General features: G+C 37.2%; 1 protein-coding gene across 1 annotated transcript; it reads right to left on the reverse strand.

Moving 5' to 3' along the window:
* Nucleotides 1-786: 786 nt before the first annotated feature.
* On the reverse strand, nt 787-1,806 carry LOC140246359 (tripartite motif-containing protein 59-like). Its single transcript, XM_072325830.1, has one exon. It carries the CDS (start codon nt 1,804-1,806, stop codon nt 787-789), a length of 1,020 nt encoding a protein of 339 aa, XP_072181931.1.
* Between the last annotated feature and the right edge of the window lie 24,445 nt (nt 1,807-26,251).

The following is a 26,251-nucleotide window of genomic DNA, read 5'->3' on the forward strand; positions in this document are numbered from 1 at the left end:
AAGCAATTTGCAACGAAAGTCTCAAATACAGAGGAGTTAAATGTGTACGAATGATGTATCCTGATCCAACTAATAAGATCGCAGTTGACTTTAGTTCTTGCTCTAACGTGTGATGTTTTCGTCAAATTGTATTGTTAGGAATTATGCGACAAATCGCAAGAGAGCTACATGTATTTTTTTTAATGTTTACAAGGAAAGCTGTCATTTATAATTTTTCGACAGTTTTGCTGGCCGTATCATATCACTTATCACGCGCAAAGTCAGTGTTCCCGGTTTGGTTGACCGAGCACACATCAGTGTTTGCGATAATCCGAACCGTCGTACAGTATTAGGATAAGGACGGCACATTGCTATTTTTCACCAGGCGCCTATGCGGAAATGAAATGACAAGAATCTATAAACGTGATAATGACACAATATTACATCAAATTAGAACATGAAAATTTCACAAAATGTATAAAGGAATGCTGAAATAACTAAATACAGTATCTCAAAATCGAATCTTTGACAGAAACTCGAGATATACGACGTTTCGGGTAATAGTCGACGAATTATCATGTATACTTATTTCTTGCCAAAAATAATTTCTTTTGAGTGTATTAATCGCTTCCATCATTACATCACATGCATATTTATGCTTCCTTTGCATTTGATAATTCGAAAATATCAACATAAGAAATCTAAATCATCATTATTTTGTTCCTGTATATCCATACGCATCCGAAGTAATTGTAACGAGAAAATTCTAGTTCCTTCTATTCGTTAGAGACGATGAACGCAGTCACATTAGAGATCTTTCGTCCAATAAAGATAGTTCAATAAATCTTCATCGTAACTGTCTGGGGCAACAGATGAGGTGTTTGAATCGTGTTTGATTGGAATTGCACGTCGTCTGATCCTCCCGAGGACGTTGTTATCCAGGGGGCTTCCTTCTTCGAAGTACAAGGCCATGATGTTCTCCACTTCTTTTTCTGCTGGTTTCACTGACGGTGTTCTAATTGCCAAACCTTTGTTTACCTGTTTCATGAAGTCCTTGTAGAATGTGAAGATGGCTTCGGAGCGACCACTTTCCGTCAGGTCTTTGGCGCGTTGCACAGCTCGTGTGACGCGCGCTGTAGCGGCCTTGTCCGGCTCAAGAACCTCACCAACTGCTGCTGTGAATGAACGGCGCTGCTCCGTTATGTAATCAGTCATCATCTTCTTGGTTTGAAGTAGTTCAGTGAGACGAGAATTGTAGACTTTATTTACCGCCGTTTCCACTTCATCTAGCAGCCTGTTACCTTTACCTTTTAAAAAGTCAGTGTAGCTCTGAAATTTTGCATGTTCCTGTATCCACGGACTTGCTGCACCAATCTTACTAATCATATCTTTCCTTCGGGCGCTTGCTGCTTCGTGTAAACTCTTTGGACCGTCGCCATGCTGGTAGTGATCCGTCAGGACACATTCACAGCAAACGATCTGATGACAAGGTTCGCATGCGAATTTCATCTCGTTCTGGGGGTGCTTTGGGCAGGCATTTTTTTGAATATTGCGCTTTGCAGTTTCCAGTGCTTCCGTGATGCCATTCGCCATGAAGTTAGTCACTAGATTATCAGTGTTCATGTTTATCACGTTGATTATCTTTCGGCACAAGGGACATTCCATGGTCGCAGAGCCCTGTCGAATGTGGTGATTTATCAGGCTTGACAGACATTCTTTGCAGAAAGTATGCCCACATGGTGATAAAAGTTTGGCATCTTTAAGTTTGCCATGACATATTGGACACTTGAGAAGATGTTCGAACGCCTTTTCAACACCACACGCCATGTTGCTTGTGTGTAAGAGTGACCAGACGAAAGAGAAACTGTCTGCGAGCAAGCACTGTTTAGACAATGCCGTCGCTAAAAAGCGTAGAGTGAAAGAATAAGAGAGACAGACAGATGGCGTGGGAGGAGAGGGAAAACGGCGTGCAGATAGTAGACAGACATTTCTGATGTATCGTCGCACTGCACTCACAGCGTCTACAGTACTTTTTCATGTCAGATATACAATAGTAGTTATGAACTTTAGAGAGAATTTCAAAGAGTGTCTATTATCATAAGCTCTTCGGGGTGATGCTATTACCTTTGAATGCAGCCATTGGAATTCCCCACTTCCCTGTCTACGGGACGTGCCGCGCATGACAATTAAGGGTGTGGTACAGCGAAAGGCGAGATTACCATGGAGGTGCAGAACTAAAATATGATTTTTGCCAGTAGGCCAACAGCGGACAAGTTCTAGGATCTGCTCAATCACTATACTGATTGCATTGTCCTTCGTTTAAAAACATGCCATTCGCTCACTGCAAACAGCAATATGCATCGTCACGCTGAGACTGCGTTAGGCACTCTAGGGTAGTGTAGTATAGCGCATTCAGATGTTTGGTTTGTTGCTTTTAATATTTACTTTTTTTGTTGGGTCATTTATTACCACACATCGAAAGCACATAGGCATTTACATAATTTCAAAACAAGCCTGCCGTGCATTCACGTGCAACAAAGTGAACAGAAAATGTAGAAATTATGAACAGAACTTATGAACTACATTTTTGGCCAAATGTCATGCAAAGACAAGAACGCAGAAAATTTATTTCAGGGCAAAGGTCCTTACACTTAGTGTTTTCATCTTAACAATAGCCATTCGTCAGGTTTCTATAATACGTTATGGGGTGATTTGTCCTATTAACGTACTCTTAACCTTATCGTTGGTAACCTGTCACCCCTAAATGAATAAAAAAATTCCTCAAATTCTATTCATTGGAATGTTGTTTTTTGTTTTTTTTGTTTTTTTTTTACAAAATCTACAATTATAATCATTTGACATAAATGTGCTGTTGATTATAGAATGTTTATGTAAATGAATGTTCAAGTGCATATCATCATGTAATATACTTACATATAATTATATATTGTACTGTTCATATTGTAAATTGTAGATACAATTTATCATAGTACCATAAAATGATTTCATCAATGCAACAGAAGTGTTTTACGTAGATTCGCAACTTTAAAATTGTTTTGATAAACATTTCTTTGAGTTGTTTATTGATACTACCTGCATGGTTTAAAGACACAAAGATCACCTATATCTACTTACAGAACAAACGAAGAAACAAAACTCAACAAACAGATAGCATAGAATGCTTGGTATCGCTTGAACTAAAAGTCAGTAATCGTACTATTGGTCTCGACGTATTTAAATCATATCATGTTGGTAAAGCTCACAATTTTTTGTGTTAATTAAACGAGGATTAATCTCACACTCATAGTATCTTATGCAATCGAATGGAACACGTTGTGTGGTAGGGAGAAATTTTGAAAATTGCAAGTTCCTGTTGTTAGTGGTCTCCACTTCACCAAGTCTCCACAAAGAATGCTTTGAGGACAACTTGAAATTACGCTCCAAAAAGCTTCAAAGGAAATCAAAAATATTAAATAGAAATGTATTTACGATTTATGATTCCTATTCAACTGGAAACACAGTCCAAAGTAAGAGATGACAGCGGAGCTTGATCGGCGTCTGTACAGATTTAGATTGTCAATCGAGGAATTACTGTATAACAGTCCGCATCTATCAAAACATAATCCCTTTTTTCATGTTGACACCATACAAAATCTCGTATACAGTGCATTTCCGTTATAACGAAATCCTCGTGACCGGCAGTTTTCTTCGTAATAGCGAAATTTCGTTATAAACGAACAAATACAGACAACGTGACAAAACACGCAAACCATGTGTAGGGGCCTATATTGTATGTTGTTTATTGAATCCTCATCATAAGCTGGGGAGCTATATCAAATAGAATACTTTCTTATTGATTCCGTTTAAATGTTACATTTAACGGGGATGGCTAGTAACTGATCAGTGGGAATCAGTGGGAATGCTGGGGGATGATTGTTCCAATCTTTGTGGGATTCATTTAAGAGTACATTATATATCTATTGTTGTGTGAAAATTATTTGCTTCGGAATGGTCTCATATTCAAGCAATGTGTAGTTTAATGTTTCCAGGTTAGCATGCCTGTACAGTGACGGGGCGATCGTTAACGGGCAATTAACGATGAGATGAGGTTCGTTGTTCCGAAGGTTCGTTTTAAATCCGAAAGTTAAATATTAATGTTCGTCATTCCGAGGATTCGTTTATCCAAAGACGATAAAAGGATTGTAATGTTAATGTACTTTACTTTTTTTCACTTTTTGATTAACGAACCTTATTTGACTTATTGACCTTATTTGGAATAACGGAGATTCGTATCATTTCAGATAAACGAACCTTGCGAATAATGAACCTATGGAATAACGCCTAAATGTGCGTAATAACGAAACCGTATTTTCATGTACTTATTATCTAGTATCTAGGTACTTCTACTAGGTACTAGGGACTTCTGAAGTCGTTGCACTGGCTTCCTTTGAAGCAACGGATAATTTTCAAACTAGTTTTGTTTGTCTATAAATCCTCAACAATCAAGCTCCGAAATACCTAGATATGTATTTATATACACGTACTAGAAATTTGAGGTCATCTAGTGATCCGCTTCGTCTCACATACTCTATTACTCGCACCTTAGCCGGTGATAGGACATTTACTGTGTCTGCTTCAAAGCACTGGAACAATTTACCACTTACCGTTAGACAGTCTCCATCAGTCATTGTTTTCAAAAAAACCTTGAAAACACATCTTTTTAGTAGCAACTAGTTCGTAGCTGTATCCAATTACACATACTGTCGTACATGTTTTGAATTGATTGTAAGCGCTTTGGGCCTTGTGGGAAAAGCGCACTATAAATAATAGTAATAATAATAATAGGTATAAAAGAATTTCATGTGTTTCGTAATAACGAACCTTCGAAACATCTAACCTTATTTCCTTTCGGTTAACGTACTAAAATAGTTTTATGATAACGCAAGTTGTCCTTAGAAACGGAGCTAGACACAGAGAGCGAGAGCAGTGTGATGTGAGACGTCCGTCCACGCAGAGACGCTGTGTAGATGTTCCGCTATGATTTCGTAATGGATCCGCATTTCATTATAACGGACATAATTTCTTTTGTTTTCTTTGTCAATAACACAAGGGAAAGATTTCGTTATAACGCAAATTGCGCTAAAACCGTGTTCGTTATAAGCGAATTTTATATATCGAAGGCTTTAATGCCGATAATTTTGGGACCTGAAGTTTTACTTCGTTATAACGAAATTTCGTTATAATCATGTTTGTTGTAACGGGAGTGCACTGTACACGAGGCATGTCACGTTGATAACTTTTCGATTGATTTTAACATTCTTAAAGTACATGAATATTGATACTAGTAATCAAAAGCTTGTCAAAATGATAGTAATTCATTTAAAATTGTTAAAACAGTAGGCCTACCATACACATGTACTACTATTACTATTATGTTTTAATAACTGGTAGAAAGAAAAAGAAAAAAAAAACATCAAACCCAATAAAGAGGTAGCATATACAATTAGCTCTTTCATGTACTTCTCATTGATATATCATACAGTGTAAACAATTGAATATCAAATCGTTATCTCTGAAAATGAAAAATTAATTGGTCTTTTTTTAATAATCCTATAATATATCAAATTTCCCTTTGCACTTTATATTTATATGACTTAAACCCATCAAAGGAAGGGTTATCACTTTTGAATTTGCAAATATAGGTTTAATATAGAAATACTTACAAGGTAGACCAAAAAAAAAATCATCTGCAACATAAAAAGTGCTCAATTACAGAGGAGTCAAAAGTGTGCCAATGATGTACCCTGATCCAACAAATAAGGTCGTCCAGATTGGCTTCACTACTTCACGATTACAAAATGAATGTGCTAATTTTTCTTCCTCTTTGTCACAAAATGAACATCTAGGAGAATTTCGCCTCCTAATCTTGTACGAGAAACTGTTTAATGCAATGGCAATATGTGAAAAACAAGAGTTACCAGAAACGCGTAGCAGTACAAGAACTACAGTTTAACAGATAATGAACTTATTGCAAGTGATTGGCAAATTGCCCTACATCGACGTAAATAAGCACTAATTTGATCACTTTAGTTTCAGTTTAGTTTATTTTGCACCAAGCATTAAAATATACAGAGCATACAATAAAACATGAATGTACAAAATGAGATACAAAAAGAGAAAAATTCATAGGTCATACGACATACAAGTAGAAATAATGTGGCGGTATGACTACATACAAAGACAATGCCATTGGTGGGGGAAGCAGCAAGAAAGGAAAAGTCCTTGTGAGTAGCTGACCCATTGTACTGTAACATACATACCTTTGACAGATTTAAGAAAAAAAATGTCAGTTAAGTTGACAAAACAGAACAAGTCAAACCAATGCAATCATTACAAAAGAAAACTACGGAGGTATGGACGATAACAACACAGAAAACAGCAACAACAAAAATACGCCTTGAATTAACTATGTTTGTAATCTTCCAATAAAAAGTGTTTATATTTGATTTTGAAATTATTTACAGATTTTGATGCTTTAATTTCTCTAGGGATAAAATACCATATATGAGGGCCCTGATATATAACTGAATTTTTAAAAAATGAGGTGCGCATGTGATATAGATGACAGTTTGCAGAATTTCTTGTTCCGTAATTATGGATAGTGCTGTTCAGCGAGAAATAACCTAAAAGGGATTCTGGGAGGAACTTTTTGTAACATAAATAAATAAAAATACCCAACTGTAAAAGATAAATATCATAAAATTGCAGCATCTTATACAAATGAAAGATTGGTTTTGAATGGGCAAGATATGAAGCATGGTGTACAATACGTATTGCACGTTTTCGTAAGACACAAACTCTGTTCAACTGGGTTTTTGATGCATTGCCCCAAATTATGATCCCGTATGACAAATGTGGTAAAACAATTGAATTATAAATCATTTCTAAAAACACTTTAGGCATTGACTTTAATTTATACATAACACCAATATTCTTTGGCAACACATTACAAAGGTTATTTACATGAGCATTCCAGGTAACATTTTCATCAATTATTAATCCTAAAAACTTCAAAGTCGACACACGTTTTACCTGAGAGGCACAGATATTGACAAAAAAAAAATCATCAATATTACATTTTCTCTTAGTAAATAACATATTATTAGTTTTTATGCCTCCGCCACGAAGTGGTGCCGGAGGCATTATGTTTTCGGGTTGTCCGTCCGTCCGTACGTACGTCCGTACGTCCGTCCGCTTTCGTTTACGCGATAACTTGAGTAATATTTACTGGAATTTTACCAAACTTGGTCCAAGTATGAAGTATGATGGGGCAACGATTTGATAAGATTTTGGGTGAAATCGGCTAAAGGTCAAAGGTCAAAGGTCAAGGTCAAATCATGAAATTGTATCCGTTTACACGATAACTCAAGACTGTATGGAGCAAATTTCACCAAACTTTGTTGGAGGATGATGTATGATGGGACAATTACTTGATTAGTTTTTCTGTGAAATCGGACAGAGGTCAAAGGTCAAAGATCAAGGTCAAATCCTAAAATTTATCTGTTTATGTGATAACTCAAAACTGGATGAAGCAGCTTTCACCAAACTTGGTCCAAGGATGATGTATGATGGGACAATTAGTTGAGTAGATTCTAGACATTGACAAGAGGTCAAGGTCAAAAGTTCAAGGTCAAATGCTAAAAATGTTGCTATTTCCCCCATATCTATGCAATGCCCGCAGTTATTTTCTTGACACTTAGCGTAGACATGTACTACTGCGTAAGGATTCTCCAGAGAGAGTTTCATGTCATAAGGTCAAAGGTCAAAAGGTCAAAGGTTAGGTGAAAATGTTGCAATATCACTTTTCTCGCAAATGGTTCAATGTATCTTCATGGAGCATGGTACATATGCATGTACTGACTGGCAGGGATTATCTAGGGAATTTAGGGGTCATGGGTCAATAGTCAGGGGTTCAAAGGTCAAGGTCAACTCCTCAAAATGTTACTACTGTATTTCCCTCATACATGCATACTAGTATATGCAATGATTGCATTATTAGTTTTAAAAGTGTTTAATATATGTACATGGATTCTCTTGGAAATTTCCAGCCAGAAGGTCAAAGGTCAAAGGTTTAGGGTCAAAGGTCAGGTTTAAATGAAAAAAAAATATTTTGTATTGTAATTACACTCTTTCTTCATACCTTGAAAATTATACTCAATGCATAAACTTATAATAAGGTCGGTCAGAAGTCAAGTAAAAATTTTCAATTCCCCAAATATGTGTACCTGCACTCTTTAATAGACAATTATAGCAAACCCAGTTCGTGGAAAGTGAACATTCAAGATATTTCTGACAAACCTGTTATTTCGATATTTTGCCAGTTATGTGAAACTGTCATCACACATTGTCAAGACATTGTACTATACACCTATTGGGAGAATCATGCATTATGGCGGAGGCATCAGTCGCCGTGGCGACATTTCTAGTTTGAACATTAATTGTAAGTTTATTTGAATAAAACCACTTTGTCATCAAAGTAAGTTCTTGGTTCAAAATAATTTGTAACTCTAGAATATTCTTGTGTTGAAAAAATATGCTCGTATCATCGGCAAAAAGAATAAGCTTTAAAGTTTCAGAAACATTAAGAATGCATTGATATATAACAAATATAGTAAAGGTCCCAAAATAGAGCCCTGGGGCACTCCACATCTTATGCCTAAATCAATCGATTTATCATTACAGATGCTTACATGTTGTTTACGTTCACATAAATAACTCTTAAGTAATTGTAATGTTAATCCTCTAATTCCATATGCATATAATTTATGTACCAATATACTATGATCAAGCGTGTCGAACGCCTTACTTAAATCAAGAAATACACCAATCATATATTCTTTATTCTCAATCGCAGTTACAACTTCATGCAGAAAATTCACCATTGCTGATGATGTGGAGTGCCCCGGCCTAAAACCATATTGATTTTCATGTATTACATTGCACTGTGTAAGAAAATTAAAAAGACGATTATACACTTTTCTAATATTTTTGAAAATACTGGCAAGACTGAAATTGGCCGATAATTAGAAACAAGTTCCGGCCTTTCACTTTTAAACACAGGAATCACTCTAGCAATTTTCATATTTTCTGGAAAAATATCAAATTCAAAACACTTATTAAATATCAAACACAAACGTTTTGCTATCACATGTATAACTCTCTTTACAACTTTTATGTGAATATCATCATATCCGGCACTGGTAGTTGATTTTAAATTACAGACTATGCCTATGATTTCTTTCTCAGTAACAGGGTTAGAATAAATAGTGCGTTCATTTACTTTCACATATTGCATAAAATTATCAGTAAGATCTTGTGTAAACTTTGAATTCAAATCATATCCAATATCAACGAAGTACTTATAACATCGCATATTTCTTTCTTATCAGTTACTTTCTCACAATTCTTTGATATTCCATTGCACTTGAATGTGTTATTTTCTTTGCCAATTGCTTTATTTATAATATTCCAAGTTTTTTTTCGTACTTCCATTACATTTGTTTAACTGTCCGACATGATATTGTTTTTTGGCAAGTTTAATCATATTTGTAACTTTGTTTCGACATTTCTTATACACAGTCTCATGATGTTCACTCGGATTCTTTACAAAATAATCTATACAAACGACACTTTCTTTTACACAACTTACGAATTTCATATGTTATCCATGGTTTACCTTTCTTAAGTTCTTTTTTGTAACACACTCTTTTAGGAAAACAAAAATTGTAAACATTTGAAAACTTAATAAAAAAATCACTATACATACTATTAACATCATTTGCGTCAGGTGACCATTCCACATTCTCCATCATACGTACACAAAGAGTGATAGTGGTCTCATTGATATCACGCTTTTCATAACTTGTTTTGGGACTTAAAGGGTGTGTACAGTTCTGGTCGAAAATGTAGATTTAGCTTTTAACATTTTGCGAGATATTCAGAAACCACTCCATGAGATGTCAAAGAGCATGCAGTTCTAAGGGGTATCAAAAGTTTATTCGATGAAAATCGGTTTTGAAATGGCTGAGATATCCAAAAACAAGGTGAAACAAAGAGATCCTAATAAAGTACTGGCATGTCGCCTTTTATTATTAGCACTTTTTTGGATATCTCAGCCATTTGAAAACCAATTTTCATCAAATAAATGTTGAATCCTTCTTAGAATTACATGCTCTTTCATATTTCTTAAGAGGCTTTTCATTATCTCACTTAAGAATGTTCAAAACATGAATCCCTACCTCAACCTGTACTGTACAGTCCCTTTAATGCTATTATAAGAAATACAAAATACGGGTAAATGATCAGATATATCTGTAAAAAGGGCTCCTGAATGAATAACACAAGTGTCATTTGTAAGTACATTATCTAAAAGAGTGGCAGTTTGTTTTGTGATTCGCGTGGGGCATTGCACTGAAGGGAACATGGAGTACAACATCAACATCTCTAAAAATCCATTAACATCTTGCACTTTCCCGGCATTCAATAAATTTATGTTAAAATCACCCATCAAATATAATATTTTCTTTTCGTTATGTACAACGTCTAAAATATGAGATAGATAAAAACGAAACTCATCAGTACTTTGATTTGGAGGACGGTAAACAACGCCAACTATTGACGAATTCTTATAATTTTCAATTTCCACAAAAATACTTTCGATGAAATCATTGTTTACATCTAGATCAACACGTCTCTTACAGTCAATATCATTTAATACATATATACATACCAACTCCTCCTCCACGCTTAGTTTTTCTATGATTTTCCTCAAATTTATAATTATCAATATTATACAAAGACAATGTAATATTATCATGAAACCATGTTTCAGTTATGCCTACGATAGAGGGCTGTACAGACAAACAATCTAAAAACAATGCAACCTCATCATAGTTCTGACACAAACTGCGGGTATTCACATGTACACAAAATATCTAATCATGAAGTTGTTTGAGTTCAGAATTACTATCTAAAAACTTATTAATTCATTATTGTCAAGTACCCCTGCGAGAAGACATTCTCCTCAGAGTCAGAAGGAGTTAGATAATCCTTAAGTAATACTTAAATCAACATTGTCAAGGCGCTGAAAATGACGGCAATTATTTTTACTGGACATTACAATGAAACAACGAAAATACACACAAACATAACTACAGAGTGGTTGAAATATCTATCACACTATTGGCAAGTTGAGGAAAAACAAAGGAAAAACAACGCAAAAATCAAAATGGTATAAACCTAGATCGTATTTTAATTGTAATCAAGAGCAAAGAAACACCAGGAGAAAACACCTTTCAGTTATTTAATTAGACACTAAACTTGTGAGATATGAGTGATAGTGTGGAAGTTCGGATCCTTTATATTGTCAGACATATAAGAAATCAATCAGCAGAACCAGGTTTACATAGAATCAATAATCTATTAATTACTTTATATGTTGGGTGGATCTTCAGAGCTTTTGCAAGTCAATCTTGCTGTAGATTCTTTTTTGTGACTGTTTTCCCATTTGATGCCCTCATGGAAATGATGATCCTGCCATCTATGGTCCAAGCTGACAGGACCTTGGTATCTGGTCTTTTCATTTCAGCGAAGGCATCCCAGAGAAGTGCACGATTTGTGTCAGTAAGATCCTCATATATGCTGATTCCGCTTTTTTGTTCCTTTAGCTTTTTTTCTGTTTCTCAACAGGGCCTGGCGATGACGATACGATGCCAGTTTTACAGTGATCGCACGCGGTTTGGGTGTAGTACCAGCAGATAGTGGGTGACGACGACTGATACGATGACATCGATCAATGTCTCCTTGTTGAAGGCCAATTCCCAGGTTGTTATTGGCGATGCGAAGAACAACGTCGTCTGTCCTCTCCTGTGCATTTTCTGGGACACCATGTATACGGAGACAATTCCGGCGAGAATACTGCTCCAGGTTATTCAACTGTGAGTGCAGATTTGAGATGGCATCTTTGTTTTGCACTTCCTTTGTCTTTAATGCTGCAATTTCTTGCTCAGATTCCACCACTTTTGTTTGCAGGTCCATGATGAGTCCCTCCTGCTTTTCCAGACGATCGCTAAGTTCACATAGTTTCTTTGTGATTATCTCGGTCACTGCCTTCTTGATTGTGGACCAGACTTCGTCATCTGTCAAGAGTTCTTTCACAAGGTTCTTTGTTGTTCTTGTGACTGCCATTTGGCCTAGATATTTTCAGTGACACTCACCTCATCAAAGATGCATTGAAAGACACTGCTATTCAGGTAAGTACTCTGGTATACACAGTATTCGATGTCTGTTAGATACAAAGATCTTCAAAGCATGGTTGAGCGAATAAGGTGAGTATGCATACGGTACATGCACTGAAATGGTACTGGTACTGTTCAACTTACAAAATGCCCAGCAAGATATCCAGTTCGTGGGACTAGAAGTGGAGTAACTCCAGTGACACCCAGTTCAGAAAGTTTGAAGGATATGGCAAGATGAGGCAGATAATTCGAGGTAAGGTTCAAAAACTACGTTATTCATTCTCCAGGTGTAACAGATATTTATGTTCCAGAAAGATATCACATTTTGGTGGTATAGAGTGAAGATACAAGTCAAATTATCAGAGCTGTCGTTAGAGCTGTAGGCCCTACCTCTCCCTTTTGTTCCATCAAAAGGGAGAGGTAGGGCCTACTGATGGCCCTACAGTAGGGCCATCAGTGTTTTAGTAGTAGCCATGATAATGATGAAATTCATTCCAGTTCACTTTCATTGGGATATCAGAAATACTTTTTTGGGGGGCCAAATATAATATCTTTTGAGTAGAAGTAAGGTTTTAATCATACATCATATCCATATTCAGGCACTTTCTTGTCATTTCATGATACTGAAATCATTATATCATATAAATCCAAATCATCATTATTTGGTTCTTATATATCCATACGCATCCGGAATATTTCTAACCCAAAATTTTCCTTCCTTCTGTCCTCCCGTGTTGATGAACACAGTCACGTCAGAGGGCCATTCTCCCAAAAAGTGTGCAAAATTGCGATTTTCCTGTCGCCAGCATGTTCATACAGTTTAAATCGATATTTTGTCCCTTAGAAATCAACATTTGTAGTTCAATTCATCCGAGAGGTTAGACCTGTAAAATATATATCAATAAACCTACTGGGACATCCGGGATAATATTAGAAACACAATCAGAAGTTTAATGTAACCCTAAATACCCCATGTCGCCGCAGACAAGGAAGTGCTCATATAACAAATTCTTACTCGTTAACATATCATTTCAAATCAAATCTTTTGTACTTCATTCCATTGCCCCTCAAGTGCCTGAATGACAAATAATATTACATAACAATATGATGTTACGAGATCATTTATATCATGTCGCCAAATCGCGGTCAGATATGTTACCATTTTTGAGAATCTTGAGAGAAGATCAAAGTATAATGCCGCAAAGCAGTGTAATTTAATGTGTTAACTGAAGTCAACCTCACGCATACATGGAACCATGATTTATTCATGGAATCTCTTGTTCCATATATATATATATATATATGGAACAATTTATGTTTTGGTATTGACATTCCCCGTCGAGACTCCTGAAGAAGGTGGAGGCCACCGAAAATTTGAGTTGTTCAATAAACTCATTCTTATTGGCGAAATAATGCATTACTAGTTTATTTCTTGATTCTTCGCTATATATATATATATATATATATATATATATTAATCCAAAGCCGTGGAAACCTAATGTTACGATAAGCTGATATCAGATACGTTACTTAAACTTTGCTTCATTTAGAAAAAGGTATGCTGTAAACAGAAGCAAAGCTCCTATACTTTTGAATACTTAAGGTAATGATTAATCATACATTAGAAATTGCTCAAGAAAATTAATATTTTTGTAAATAATAGTGTGAGAACGGTAACGGCACATCAGATACGTTACCATCAAACATGTCAGATACGTTACCAATAAAATGTATCGTGCAGGAAAAGTTAACCGCGACGCGCTTTTGCGTGAGGATTTAACCGGTTGACATCGTGCTCTATATGACTTGCTATAAAAACATGCAGTTCTAAGAGGAATTAAAAGTTTATTCGATAAAAATCGGTTTTAAAATGGCCGAGATATCCAAAATTAAGTAAAAGAAAGCGGTCCTAACAAAATGTGATACCCATCTACTTTTATTTGGATCTCAGTCATAATTTCTAAACCGATTTTCATCAAATAATTACATTTTTTAAAGGATTTCGTATAAGTGGATTTCGATTATCTTGCAAAAGCTTAAAAACTGAATCCTCATCTAAACCCGAACTGTATCATTCCTTAGAATTGTGGCATTTACAAAAAGTACCATCAGATATACAGGTACGTTACAAATCCATTTATTTCTGCTTTGTTGAGGTGTTGTGTGTGTGTGTGTGTGTGTGTGTGTGTGTGTGTTGTATCACAATAACTTTTTGTCCGTAAAAATCAACTTAGAATGACTTTTAAGGACTGAAGTCTGGTACCCACCTTTTGTTGTCAACTTCACAGCAAACGAGACGACATGAACGGTCTACCTTTGTTCATTATAATTTTGCATCTTATGTAAAATGTGCTCAGTACTTGTATGTAAGAAACAGAGTTTCTTGTTCTTGCCTCCCAAAGCCATCTTCAGGTTGTACAGGACATCAAACTTGCTCTTGGTACAACTCTCATCTCTCCCTCTGATCATGTGCGCAATCTAATCCTGGAGTTATCTTTTCCTCTGATGCAAAGATGAGCGCACATGTTTCATTGTAAGTTAGCTAAATACTACATCAGAAATCTGTGGAGGATCAGAAAATTTATTGATGCTTCTACATGTGACAAAGCAGTCCGTGCATTGGTCTTATCGCGACTCGACTACTGTAATGCTCTTCTTGGCGGAATCAGTCAGGCTGATGTGGATCGCTTACAGAGAGTACAGAATGCTGCCTCTAGACTAGTACCATGTTCGTTCACGTTCTCATGCCACTCCTCTTATACGTCAACTTCACTGGCTGCCAGTCAAAGCAAGAATATCCTTCAAGCTTTTCCTACTGGTCTACAAAGTAGTCAACAATAGAGCTCCAGAGTACATTGGGGAGTGTCTGGTACGACACTCTCACTCTAGGCGCACTCGTCTTTCATCACCTTCACTCAACCACACACGAAAAAAACTAGCTGGCGATGCAGCTTTCTCTCCTGCTCCTAGGCTGTGGAATAAGCTCCCTCCTCTTCTGAAATCATCACCAACACTTGATCACTTCAAACAAAACTTGAAGACTTACTTATTTTGATGTCCCTATATGTGCACTGGACTTGTACTGTCACTGCCTGGTAATTTGTATATATTTTATCTCCTATGGCGGCCAGCGATGACATCTCATAGCGCTTTGTATCCAGTGGAAAAGGCGCTCTAAAAATGTCTATTATTATTATGGTTAAGCCCCGTTGTAACAGAGCCTTTCGAACCAGAGTTACCGCGACAACGTCAGGGTAGCGTCTGGGTATTTTTATTTATTTATTTATTTTTTTTTACCCTGCCTGTAAAAACGGTCCCGCGAAATGTTGCTCGGACGTTGTCACGGTAAATTCTGCTTTATGCTACTGTAATCTCCTGCTGTTTTTATATTGTCAGAGGCGAGGAATTTTGTTTTCCGCACGTTGTCGCCACGTTGAAGCGGTAAGGTCTGTTAAGACAGGGCTTTACTCTAAAACTCTCTCGTGGGCAACATGATTCCTACATGACTAAAACAGTGTTTTTAAAAGGCAAATCTGGAACAAATAAAAGTTGGTCGAAAAAAAAAGAACGTAAAATCTGACAGGCGCAACGATGAAAGTTTGATCAAAATCGGATGAATATTGGGGAAGTTATGAAGTTATGATGTTTCGCTAATTTTCACGAAACAGTTCTTCGTCAATATGAATATGGAAATAGTGAATTGATGATGTCACCAACTCACAATTTGCCCTTTGCAGCTGAGTTTGTTCATAAAGTCATGAAATTTCCCCTTTTTTATCAAACACAGTTAAGCCCTGGTCTCAAATCCTGACATATTTCACAAATCATTATTTTGACATTATTTGAACAGAAATAGCATTATATGTTTTATACCTTTTCTTTTACCAGAAAAAATGGTGTTGGTGGGGTTTTTTTTTTTTGGCCATTTGTTGGTATAGGATCAAAGGAAAATTGTGAGGTGATGACATTAGCTCACTCATTTACATATTCATATCAACTGTTCAAGCCTGTTGTCCAAAAATTAGCGATTCTGAAATTTCATAATTTTAGAATTTCCGTATTTTTAATCCGATGTCGATAAAATTTTCACTGTTGTTCAGTTCAGTTCAGTTCAAATTTATTTCATATTTCCACTTTCTCGATGATGAAATTACAAAATGATTAGCAGTAAAACAACAGGTAAGAATACAAAAATATATACAACCATGTCCTTTGATTGAAGGGAAAAAAAGACACACTGAACATGTATAATGGTCATATCATGATATGAGGATGTCACAAGGAAATAGCAGAAATATGATGGGGCCTACACATAAAAGCTATAACGCTTTTAAAACTGTAGATTCCCGAATTCAAAGGCGTGGAATTACACGGATATGATTATCTTGACCAACTGAAATCATACCAGTACTGAAATCAATATAAAGAATCAACTAATAAACCACATGAATATTGCTCAAACCAAACTGTACGGATCTCGCTGTGTTTGAAAAGGAATGCTATATGTTTAATACATCGTTACCATTAAATAACTTGGTGCTGCGGATAAAGGCAAAAGACTTGGAGTATGAAAAAAGTTGCTAAAGGCCTGGTAGAGTGTATCCACTAAGTAATAACTGTTTTAATTTGCGTTTGAAGGTGAATAAGGATAAGGAAGAAGTGATATCTTGAGGGAGGTCATTCCAGTATCTGGGCCCAGTAAACATAATTGTTTTCCTTGCAAAAATAGTGCGAGTACGGGGAAGGTGATAGGCGTCACTATGGCGAGTGGGATAACAGTAAATGGAGCAATATCTTCTGAACATGTGGATAAAAACAGATGGTAATTCATTAGTTGTTAGTCTATACATAAAAATTCCAAGATTGTAATGAAATAGGTCTGGAATTTTCGGAATTCTGTTTTGGTGAAAAAAGCAGTTAGTATGAGCAAACTATCCGGCGTGGTTTATGATTCTTATTCCACGCTTTTCATACGAAGAATGGAATCTAATAATGAATTAATTGAATTTCCCCACGCCAAAATTCCACAATTAAAGTGTGGAGATTTTAAAGAAAAATATATGCTCTGCAAAATATAAGTAAGAAAAAAAATTAAGCTTATCGATATTTCTGGAAAAATTTGACTTACCAAATTAATGTGAGTTTTCCAGGATAATTCTCGGTCAATCCAAAGCCCTAAAAACTTCATGTTATTGACCTGCGTTAAACATATATCATTTATTTTGATATCATTGCATATGGAACAACATTCAAAGAATTACTGAATACCATTTATTATGAGTTTTTTTTTCTATATTAAGGGATAATTTGTTCGCATAAATCCAGGATTGCACAGACCTAAGCTCATATTCATCATATTAATTAATATATTAGGGTCTCGATGTGAAAAAAAAAAAACAGAACAAAACAAAACTTGCGTCATCGACAAAACAAATGAACAATAAGATTTGCAATGATTTTTGAAGATCGTTTATGTATAAGATAAACAAAAGTGAGCCCAAGAGGGAGCCCCGTGGGACTTCACATGAAATAGGTTTTAACTGTGCATCATGCCGTTAATATCAATACATTGCTTTCTGTCTGTTAAGTAACTCTTAAACCATTTTAAAGGTGTCCCGCGGATTCCACAATGACACAGTTTATAGAAAAAATCAAGAAAAACTCTAATTGTATGTTCAAAATTATCTACAGCATGAGCTACCTTGCCTATAAAAGTAAATAAAAATTGGGTTGTGTTGTAATGTTTTCTGAAACCAAACTGAGAATCTGATATTAATGTTATGATTTGTGAGAAATTTTAATAATCGCGTGTAAACTAACCTTTCAAGAATTGTAGAGATTGAAGTCATATTTATTATTCACCAAATCTTTCTGTCCCTTCTTAAAGATAGGGACAACTTTTGCGACTTTCATCTTACTGGGGACTCTACCATTAGATAAGGATTGATTAAGAATGTATGTAAGAGGAGAAATGATTTCACTTAAAATATTTTCTAAAAGAAAATGTATAATTCCATTATATCCTGAACTTTTTTTATCGTTAAAATTCTTAATGATATCTGCAATTTCTTCCTCAACAATAGGTTAGAAAATATTGATTGGGGATTCTAAATATGTATAATATTCAGTTGGTGATTTCGGGATTTCACTGGCAAGATGTGGACCAAGACTTGCAAAATAATCATTAAAAGATTCCGCCATAATGACCAGGTCGTTAATCCACTGAAATATATTTGGGAGAATCGGTATCATTTTTTTTTTTTTTGTTTGAGCGCCTCATTAATCACCTTCCACATACTCTTCACATCAGATTTATATTTAACAAACTGCCGCGAAAAAAAAAATTATTTCGCTTGGCTATACGTATTAAGGATGTCAATATATTCCGATAACGTGGGTATCTAAATCTATTTAAAGGGCATGGATCTTTGCGATATTTGTGAAAGAGATTCTTGCGGTTAATGGGCCTGAGAAGAGATTTTGTAACCCATGGTTGTCGTGGTACTTTTTTATAATTAGAATGATGAGGTCATTGAAGAGGAACACTAGAATCATAATTGATAATTAAAATATTAATACATTTTTCAAAGGCTAAGTTAAGACAATATCGCTATGACTGTATACCGTGGACCAATCTTCTGACCTTAATTTCTCCCTAAGTTTATTAAAGGTAGGGAATCCCATTTGCATGCCTTAAATGAAGAGTTGTATAAACACAGTGGTATGTTGAAGAGAGTATCATTTTAGGAACTCCCATTAAGTATTGAAAGTGGAAGGTAACATTTAGTACATTTTTATTGACCGTTAGATTTTGAATTGAATTCTTTTCGGGGCTCATCGTAAATTCCAGTACATTACTAGGCTACCTTTGCAGACCCATGCACTGCATGTGTGTCCATCATGTATATTTTGTGAATAAAGTTCATCAAAACTTACGAATATTTCTATATACATTCTTGCCACACACTCTATATGTTATTACATCAGCTCTTATACTTTAAGATTTGTGTTTATAGATAAAAATACAGAGGACTGCAACAAAAAGGCTCAAGTGTGGCTGACACACAGAACTACTGAGTTGTTGAGTTTTGTGCATTATTCAAATTGTAGGTAACTGTTGACTTCCAAATTTCTCAGCAGTGGCCTAAACAAGTCCCCTGAGGTTCATATTTAATGTTTTGCTGCATTTTGGGAGTTCTGTAAAAGGTATCCCCTACCTTTAAGGTTGGATTCAGACATTACACGAATACAAGGATTGTGGGTATGAAAAACATTAGCAGTCATAAAACTGGACACAAGGGCATAAATTGGAAAATGATCAATGACGTCAGAAACTATTATGCCAGATGTGATGTCAGAAAATGAGTCATTTACAAAAATGTCAATAAGAGTAGCTACATCATCAGCTATTCGAGTCGGTTTTCTTGTAAGGGGAATAAATGATTTCGATAACATAAGGTTTAGAAATCTGCGCATAGGGGATTTTCATTGTAATTAAGGACATTGAGGTTAAATCACCCATGAAAAAACATGTCTTACTATCAAAATAACTGCTCGAGATAAGGCCACAAAATGACTGAATGAAATCACTGAAATGAATGGTTTGAGCTTGGTGGTCGATAAATCTCCTCAATTATAATATAGGTTTTCCCGGCCAATTTCGCACTTTTGTCAGTCCAATTCCTCATTGCTGCATTCAATTTAGCAAAATATAGCATAGATGACATGTTCGGTAGTTCAATTTTATGATCTCTTCATTCAAATTCATTTTGGAGCATTCAAATTACCTTTAGCCTCATTCTAATTAACACTTTTTCAATTGAAATTCGTAAAACAAGCACCATTTCGTTATTCGTTCATTCAATTTAGAATGATAAAGTCACGTGATCATGGACATGCTGCACTCGTTCATTCAAATTCATTTTTGGGCATCCAATTTAACATCTTTTGCAGTCAATTTAGCAAGCATGTTTATGCTTCGGTTCTTTCTTTATTTTTTTTTTTCAACAAAGTTATCATTTTGCAAGCGTCATTACATTTCATATTTTCGTACTCATTTTAGAGATTTTGACAAAAGTTTTATTTTTCCTCACTGTGTTTAGTGAGTCTTCCAGTCCGAAGATAGTGCATCATGTGGCCACAACTTATCTGGCCGTTGAGCGCTTTATTCCGAGTGTGTCGGCCAGTTCTAGGAAGTCATGGTTATGATCATCAAATGTTCCTATAAGTCTTTTTCCGTCTTCTTGAGAAATACGTCTGTATTTAACTTGTGCTGTCATGACTGTAAGAAGATGAAGTTAATCTGTAGTATTGGTACATGTAGGCCTAAAATGACATGTATGAAAGAAAGGGGGCGTTACAGAACAACAAACTCGAGTTATACAGGGGTCAAAAATATGATACAATGTACTTTTACTTCTTAACAGTGCGTGGATGAAACAAAGAAGTCACATAGAAATACGCGCTTAAATGTTATCACCTTTTCAAAAAAGAAATAACATGACGTTAATTTGAATGAACATCGCCAGTATTGGTTGTGTTATATGCAGTGTATGTAGTAATCTACGTTTGTGCACAATTGGCCTGCCGTAGTTGTCTCGGCCACGGCAATAAACCAGATCCAAACCTCATCCGAATCGTCTACGGTTTCCCCTTTTATTTACTGGCGTGGTGGCAGCTGGATGCGAATTTAACGCCACTAATTTGCTCTACCCTAGTCCAAGAGAAAGGAGAATCTCGCCTGATATACGCAGGAGTAGGCGTTCTGTTGTAATTTACAGTGATAATTCGGGTGACGTATATAGTATTTGGGCGATTTATAGTGTGTAGTCCCATGTAGTGATATGCACGTTGCATCAACAAAGCGATGCGCCGCCGTGGCCGGGTCCACCGGCTCCCCGTCGATGCAGCGACGCGCAGCCCCGGCCGCTGAGGCACCCAAGCGGGGGTGTCCCGCGGGCCAGCAGGTTGGCCTTGGCCAGCAATCCGCGTTGTCAGACGCGACAAAACGTGAACCTCCACACTTCCCTGCTACAGGGCAAGGGAATGATAATCAGGTCATACAGGTTGAAGTTCGAAGTGGCTCTGTCTGTAGTCTGATCAGTGAAACTGCAGCTGATATGCTTGGTTTAGAAATCCTTGTCGATGGGTCTGGATATGAGGATTACATTGATGTACCCCTTGGTCACTCAGGTGATCTTCCAGAGCTTGATATTGTTGGTATTGTTTCGTGTACATTATACCACTATGAGTGTGACTTGATGTTTAACGGTTTCGTTGTGGATGATCATGTGATGAATGACGGTGTCGATGTGCTCGCAGGTGCAGATTTCATGGAGCAAAATGATATTGCTGTTCGTCCCTCGAAAGGTCAGATTATGTTTGGAGATGATACTATGTACACTTACAGTGTCAGCGATCGATCCGCTGGCTATGATTCACGTAACACTCGTCACGCACAAGCCGTTCATGTCAGTGTAATGGAGAAGGAGATACATGCGCATGATTACAATGAGTTTGAGTGTGAGATGGAAAGTACAGAGGATGCTGAAGCAGAGTGTAATTCACACGACATGCAGCCTGAAGGTGTTGGTGTAGGTTTAATGGTGAAAGAGGCAAAAGTGCAAGATCCAGGGTTTGAATGTGAGATGTGGAATACAGAAGATGAAGTAATAGAGAGTGTGTTACCGAATTATGATGATGGACAGAGTGAGATCACTGCTGTGGACAAAGGCGATTGGTTCGAGTGTGAACAGAAATATGGGACAAATTCTGACAGTGATTCATTGACTTTTGATCCTGCAGGTGTGGTTGGCATTGAAGTCTGTGATGTTGAGAGTTCCAATATGGCCATTCCTTCCACTGAGCCAAGCTCTGTTACTCCCTCCACTGAGCCCTGCTCTGTTCCTCCCTTCACTGAGCCTAGCTCTGTTATTCCGTCCACTGAGCCCAGTTCTGTTCCTCCCTTCACTGAGCCCAGCTCTGTTACTCCCTTCACTGAGCCCAGCTCTGTTCCTCCCTCCACTGAGCCCAGCTCTGGTCCTCCCTCCACTGAGCCCAGCTCTGATCCTCCCTCCGCTGAGCCCAGCTCTGGTCCTCCCTTCACTGAGCCCAGCTCTGTTCCTCCCTCCACTGAGCCCAGCTCTGGTCCTCCCTCCACTGAGCCCAGCTCTGATCCTCCCTCCGCTGAGCCCAGCTCTGTTTTTCCCTTCACTGAGCCTAGCTCTGTTACTCTCTTCACTGAGTCTAGCACAAACATTTTCATGGGCAATACAAACCCTCACGCTGACACTGACATTACATTCACAGACACTTCACACCAACCACAAGTGAATTCACACATACACTCACAGTCTAACAACCAAGGTCAATACACGCCCATTGACAATTGGTGTAATACCTACAATGATCCTCAAAGTCACAATGAGCAGTACCAGTTTGTGGAAGCTACCTTGCCTCAAGGTTTCTCCAAGCTTCTTCCCAGTCAGACAGGTGAGGACGCTCTTCCTGTCACGGATCATGTCCCTCTACCCAAGGCGTCAACCCACATGGACATGCGTGTATTTGGCATTGATCGACATCGTGCTAGTCATGGTTCTGCCTGTGTGGAGAAGACCACCGCGACATTCACCCATCAGCCAGTCGATGTCCTCAGTACTCGTTTGCAGGGTGAAGTACCATCTTCTACAGGTTCTCCGCCTGGCTACTACCTCACTCCTGATGATGCCTCTCCCTCCTACACGCCGCCAGACAGTGAACACCAGTTCATGGTGGTCTTCAGCGTGGTCACCAAAATCCAACCAGAGGGTTTTCCTGCCTACAACAATGCTGTTCGCCTCCGCCTCCCTATGGATGACGTTGGCCTCGCCGATCGTGACACACACCCGACCTGGAAGGCTCCACCATGGCACAACGGCCTGTGCCTGTCCTGTTTGTGGTCCGAAGGAGATCCCTCCCCCTCTCCCGATGATGGAGTCTCGCGTGCATTCTACCAGATGATCCCCACCGAACACTCATCTGATGATCCCCGAGCTCCTACCCATGGCTTCGCTGATGTGGGTATCATGGATGTCCTACTCCCCTGCGTGCTCCGGATCCCCCATCCCTCAGCACCCCCTGACTCCTCCCGCCCATCAGCGATAACCCGTGGTCCTCCCATGCCCCTATCTCCTCCAGGTTAATTGGTCATTTCAGTTGTATTCTGTACCCATGTTTGTAGTGTGTATAAAGGTGCACAGTGTTAGGTGTGTGTTTTTGTAATTCACATATTTCCACATGCCTCAACTGTATGTATCGTACGTTTTTATACCCACCTTTTTGTCATTGCGATAGGTAAACTTACAGTTGTAAAATTCTTTTGGTATCATTTGATGTTTTGATCATTTTGTGAACCCCCTTTTTTTTCGTACAGTTTTCTGTTTTGATTTTTCGAGATCTTCATCTTTTTCAAGTAAAGGTTTTTTGCCCTTTGGACTAAGGATGCAATGTGTGTTTTTGTAATTATTACCTCTTTGGCTATCAGGCAGGAATATGGTGCCTTTTTGTTTTTAGTGTTCCTAGTATGGCAGCTATGTACTACACTGTATTTCATCTTATACCAGTATTTAACCAGACATGTAGATAGACTGGACATGTACGATTTTTGTCAGGGTTGATGTCAACATATCGCTGACTGTGTATGGCAATGCACAAGCCGTCTAGTTATTTTAATGCTTATTATTTCACCTGTTTCATTTTGACTCACAATAAGTTTGTTTTTGCAGCCGGTGCAAGTACACACAAATATCTTATGCTGATGTCGTATTTAGCTAGCCTAAGATTATATTATTTATTTGTCATTTGTTTTTATTGATGGTCATAGATTGTTTACTGACCTAATGTATAGGACACATGAGTGGAATCTACTGGTATGTATGATTTTTTAAAGACAGTACACTTTTGTATTTGTCTGTTTGCTTTTTCGGATACATATGTGGTATACTCATATATTATTACAGGTATTGTATGTTGTTTTGTAAACATGGGGGATCAAAACTATGATAATCCTCTTTAAATACTAATGTTGATAAATGGTGGCAAACTTCCCTGCTGCCTGCTTACTGTTCATGGTAAATTAGACTTGTATGACCGTATACACTGTATGTTTCCAGTACAGTGTCACACATTTGTAGTGTTATCATGCCCATGCCCCTTATTAGCATGGTTTTGTTAATTTTTCCCATAAGATTGGCACATATATGTACAGCTTAAACATACTTACCGGTATGTATTTTTACATAGTGTGGTTGTCTGGATTGTTTATTCACTATTATTGAGCAGGATTGATTCATGAAAACAAAACAGTGTTTTCCAGGTCTGCCCTGGTTATGTTATAATCCACATCCAGTTATGTTTTTATGAGTACCATGTACATTGCACGTGCTCAACTTAGTGAGGAATTTCATGTTTTATTCAGATGACCATGTATACTTAATGTATCTGATTACGATTATATATACATGTATACGGCTTTTTCAATTTTGTTATGCTTCACTAGTGTCATGTTAGCGTAGTTAATTAATGGGGGAAGAGAAGATATTGGGATACAGTACACAATAGTGAGTTTGTTGTGAAATGTGATTTGTGTTCAGTTGTTGTCAGAAATCTAGGAACAATATGATGTTGGTAATTGAGTGGAGTTTGGTGCAAATACAGTGTACCGGTAGTTTACATGAATATGATGATTTTGTGTTTTTTTTTGTGAAAATCGTAAAGCAAGTCAAGTTACATTTGTGTGTCGATATACTTGTATGCAGAGATTAAATGGGCAAGATTTTTGTCGGACATTGATAGTCTGTATGATCAATATGTTTATGCATAAGGTTATCAATTGTTTGTTGACAGCGATAGAGTTTTGTTATTAACTACAGTATAGTGATTGTTATCACAGTGATGGGTGATATGCTAGCTGTTCAGTTGTGGTTTTACTTAGTAGTTTCAGTTTTTTTCAGAGTGTTTGTAACAGAGGCAAGTTTTGAGGTTGTATAAACGTATGATTGATTGCTAATGGAAAGTAATGATTAAGCTGTCAGAGAACAGAGGAAGAAAGAAGAAGTCACGCCAGTATTGGTTGTGTTATATGCAGTGTATGTAGTAATCTACGTTTGTGCACAATTGGCCTGCCGTAGTTGTCTCGGCCACGGCAATAAACCAGATCCAAACCTCATCCGAATCGTCTACGGTTTCCCCTTTTATTTACTGGCGCATGTTGGGAATTTAACTGCCCATACGCGAAATTGAATGACTGAAATACCCCTTTCTGCCAGTGCTGGCGAATTTGAATGACTGAAGAGCACGTGCCAAGTTTTATGAATTCGAAAGGCACATGTGCAAATTTCATTGATCGAAATGCTAAATTGAACGACCAACTTGCAATTTTGAATGACAGAATGTGCAGTGACGAGGATTTTCGCTAAATTGAATGAACCTTTTATCAAATGGACTGACAAAAGTGCGAAATTGGCTGGGAAAACCTATATTACCCTTATTTGAAGTTTTTACCTCAATAAATACACTCTCAAAAGAAGACACAGTCTAAATTCTGCGACACATAAAATCTGACTCCCCACCTTTCTTCCATGTTCTATTATTTGTTATGAGTCTAAAACCATCTATTGTAAGCAGCGAAGAGGGTGATGTCTCCTTTAACCAAGTTTCACTGAGCCCGATACTTGGATTTGAATGTGCTCAGAAAAGAAAGAAATTGATCAAAGTTTTTATTTAAGCTTCTGATATCAAAATGTGAAATAAAGAGTTGGTTTTCGTCGGTATGAGTGAGTGAAATAAGCTCATCCTCTGTGTGATAGTGAGTGAATACGACATCGAAAATAGGTCCATGAGTCATACAGCCCATGAGTTATACGGCTCACGAGTCATACAGCCCATGAGTTCGACACTAAGCACAAAAGGCTCACGAGACCGACACTAAACAAAGAAGG

Source organism: Diadema setosum, chromosome 2 (assembly GCF_964275005.1).
Source record: "Diadema setosum chromosome 2, eeDiaSeto1, whole genome shotgun sequence".
Taxonomy (NCBI): Eukaryota; Metazoa; Echinodermata; class Echinoidea; order Diadematoida; family Diadematidae; genus Diadema; species Diadema setosum.

Coding starts and splice junctions, on each gene's coding strand:
- LOC140246359 (XM_072325830.1), bottom strand. CDS start 1,806: ATGGCGTGTGGTGTTGAAAAGGCGTTCGAACATCTTCTCAAGTGTCCA.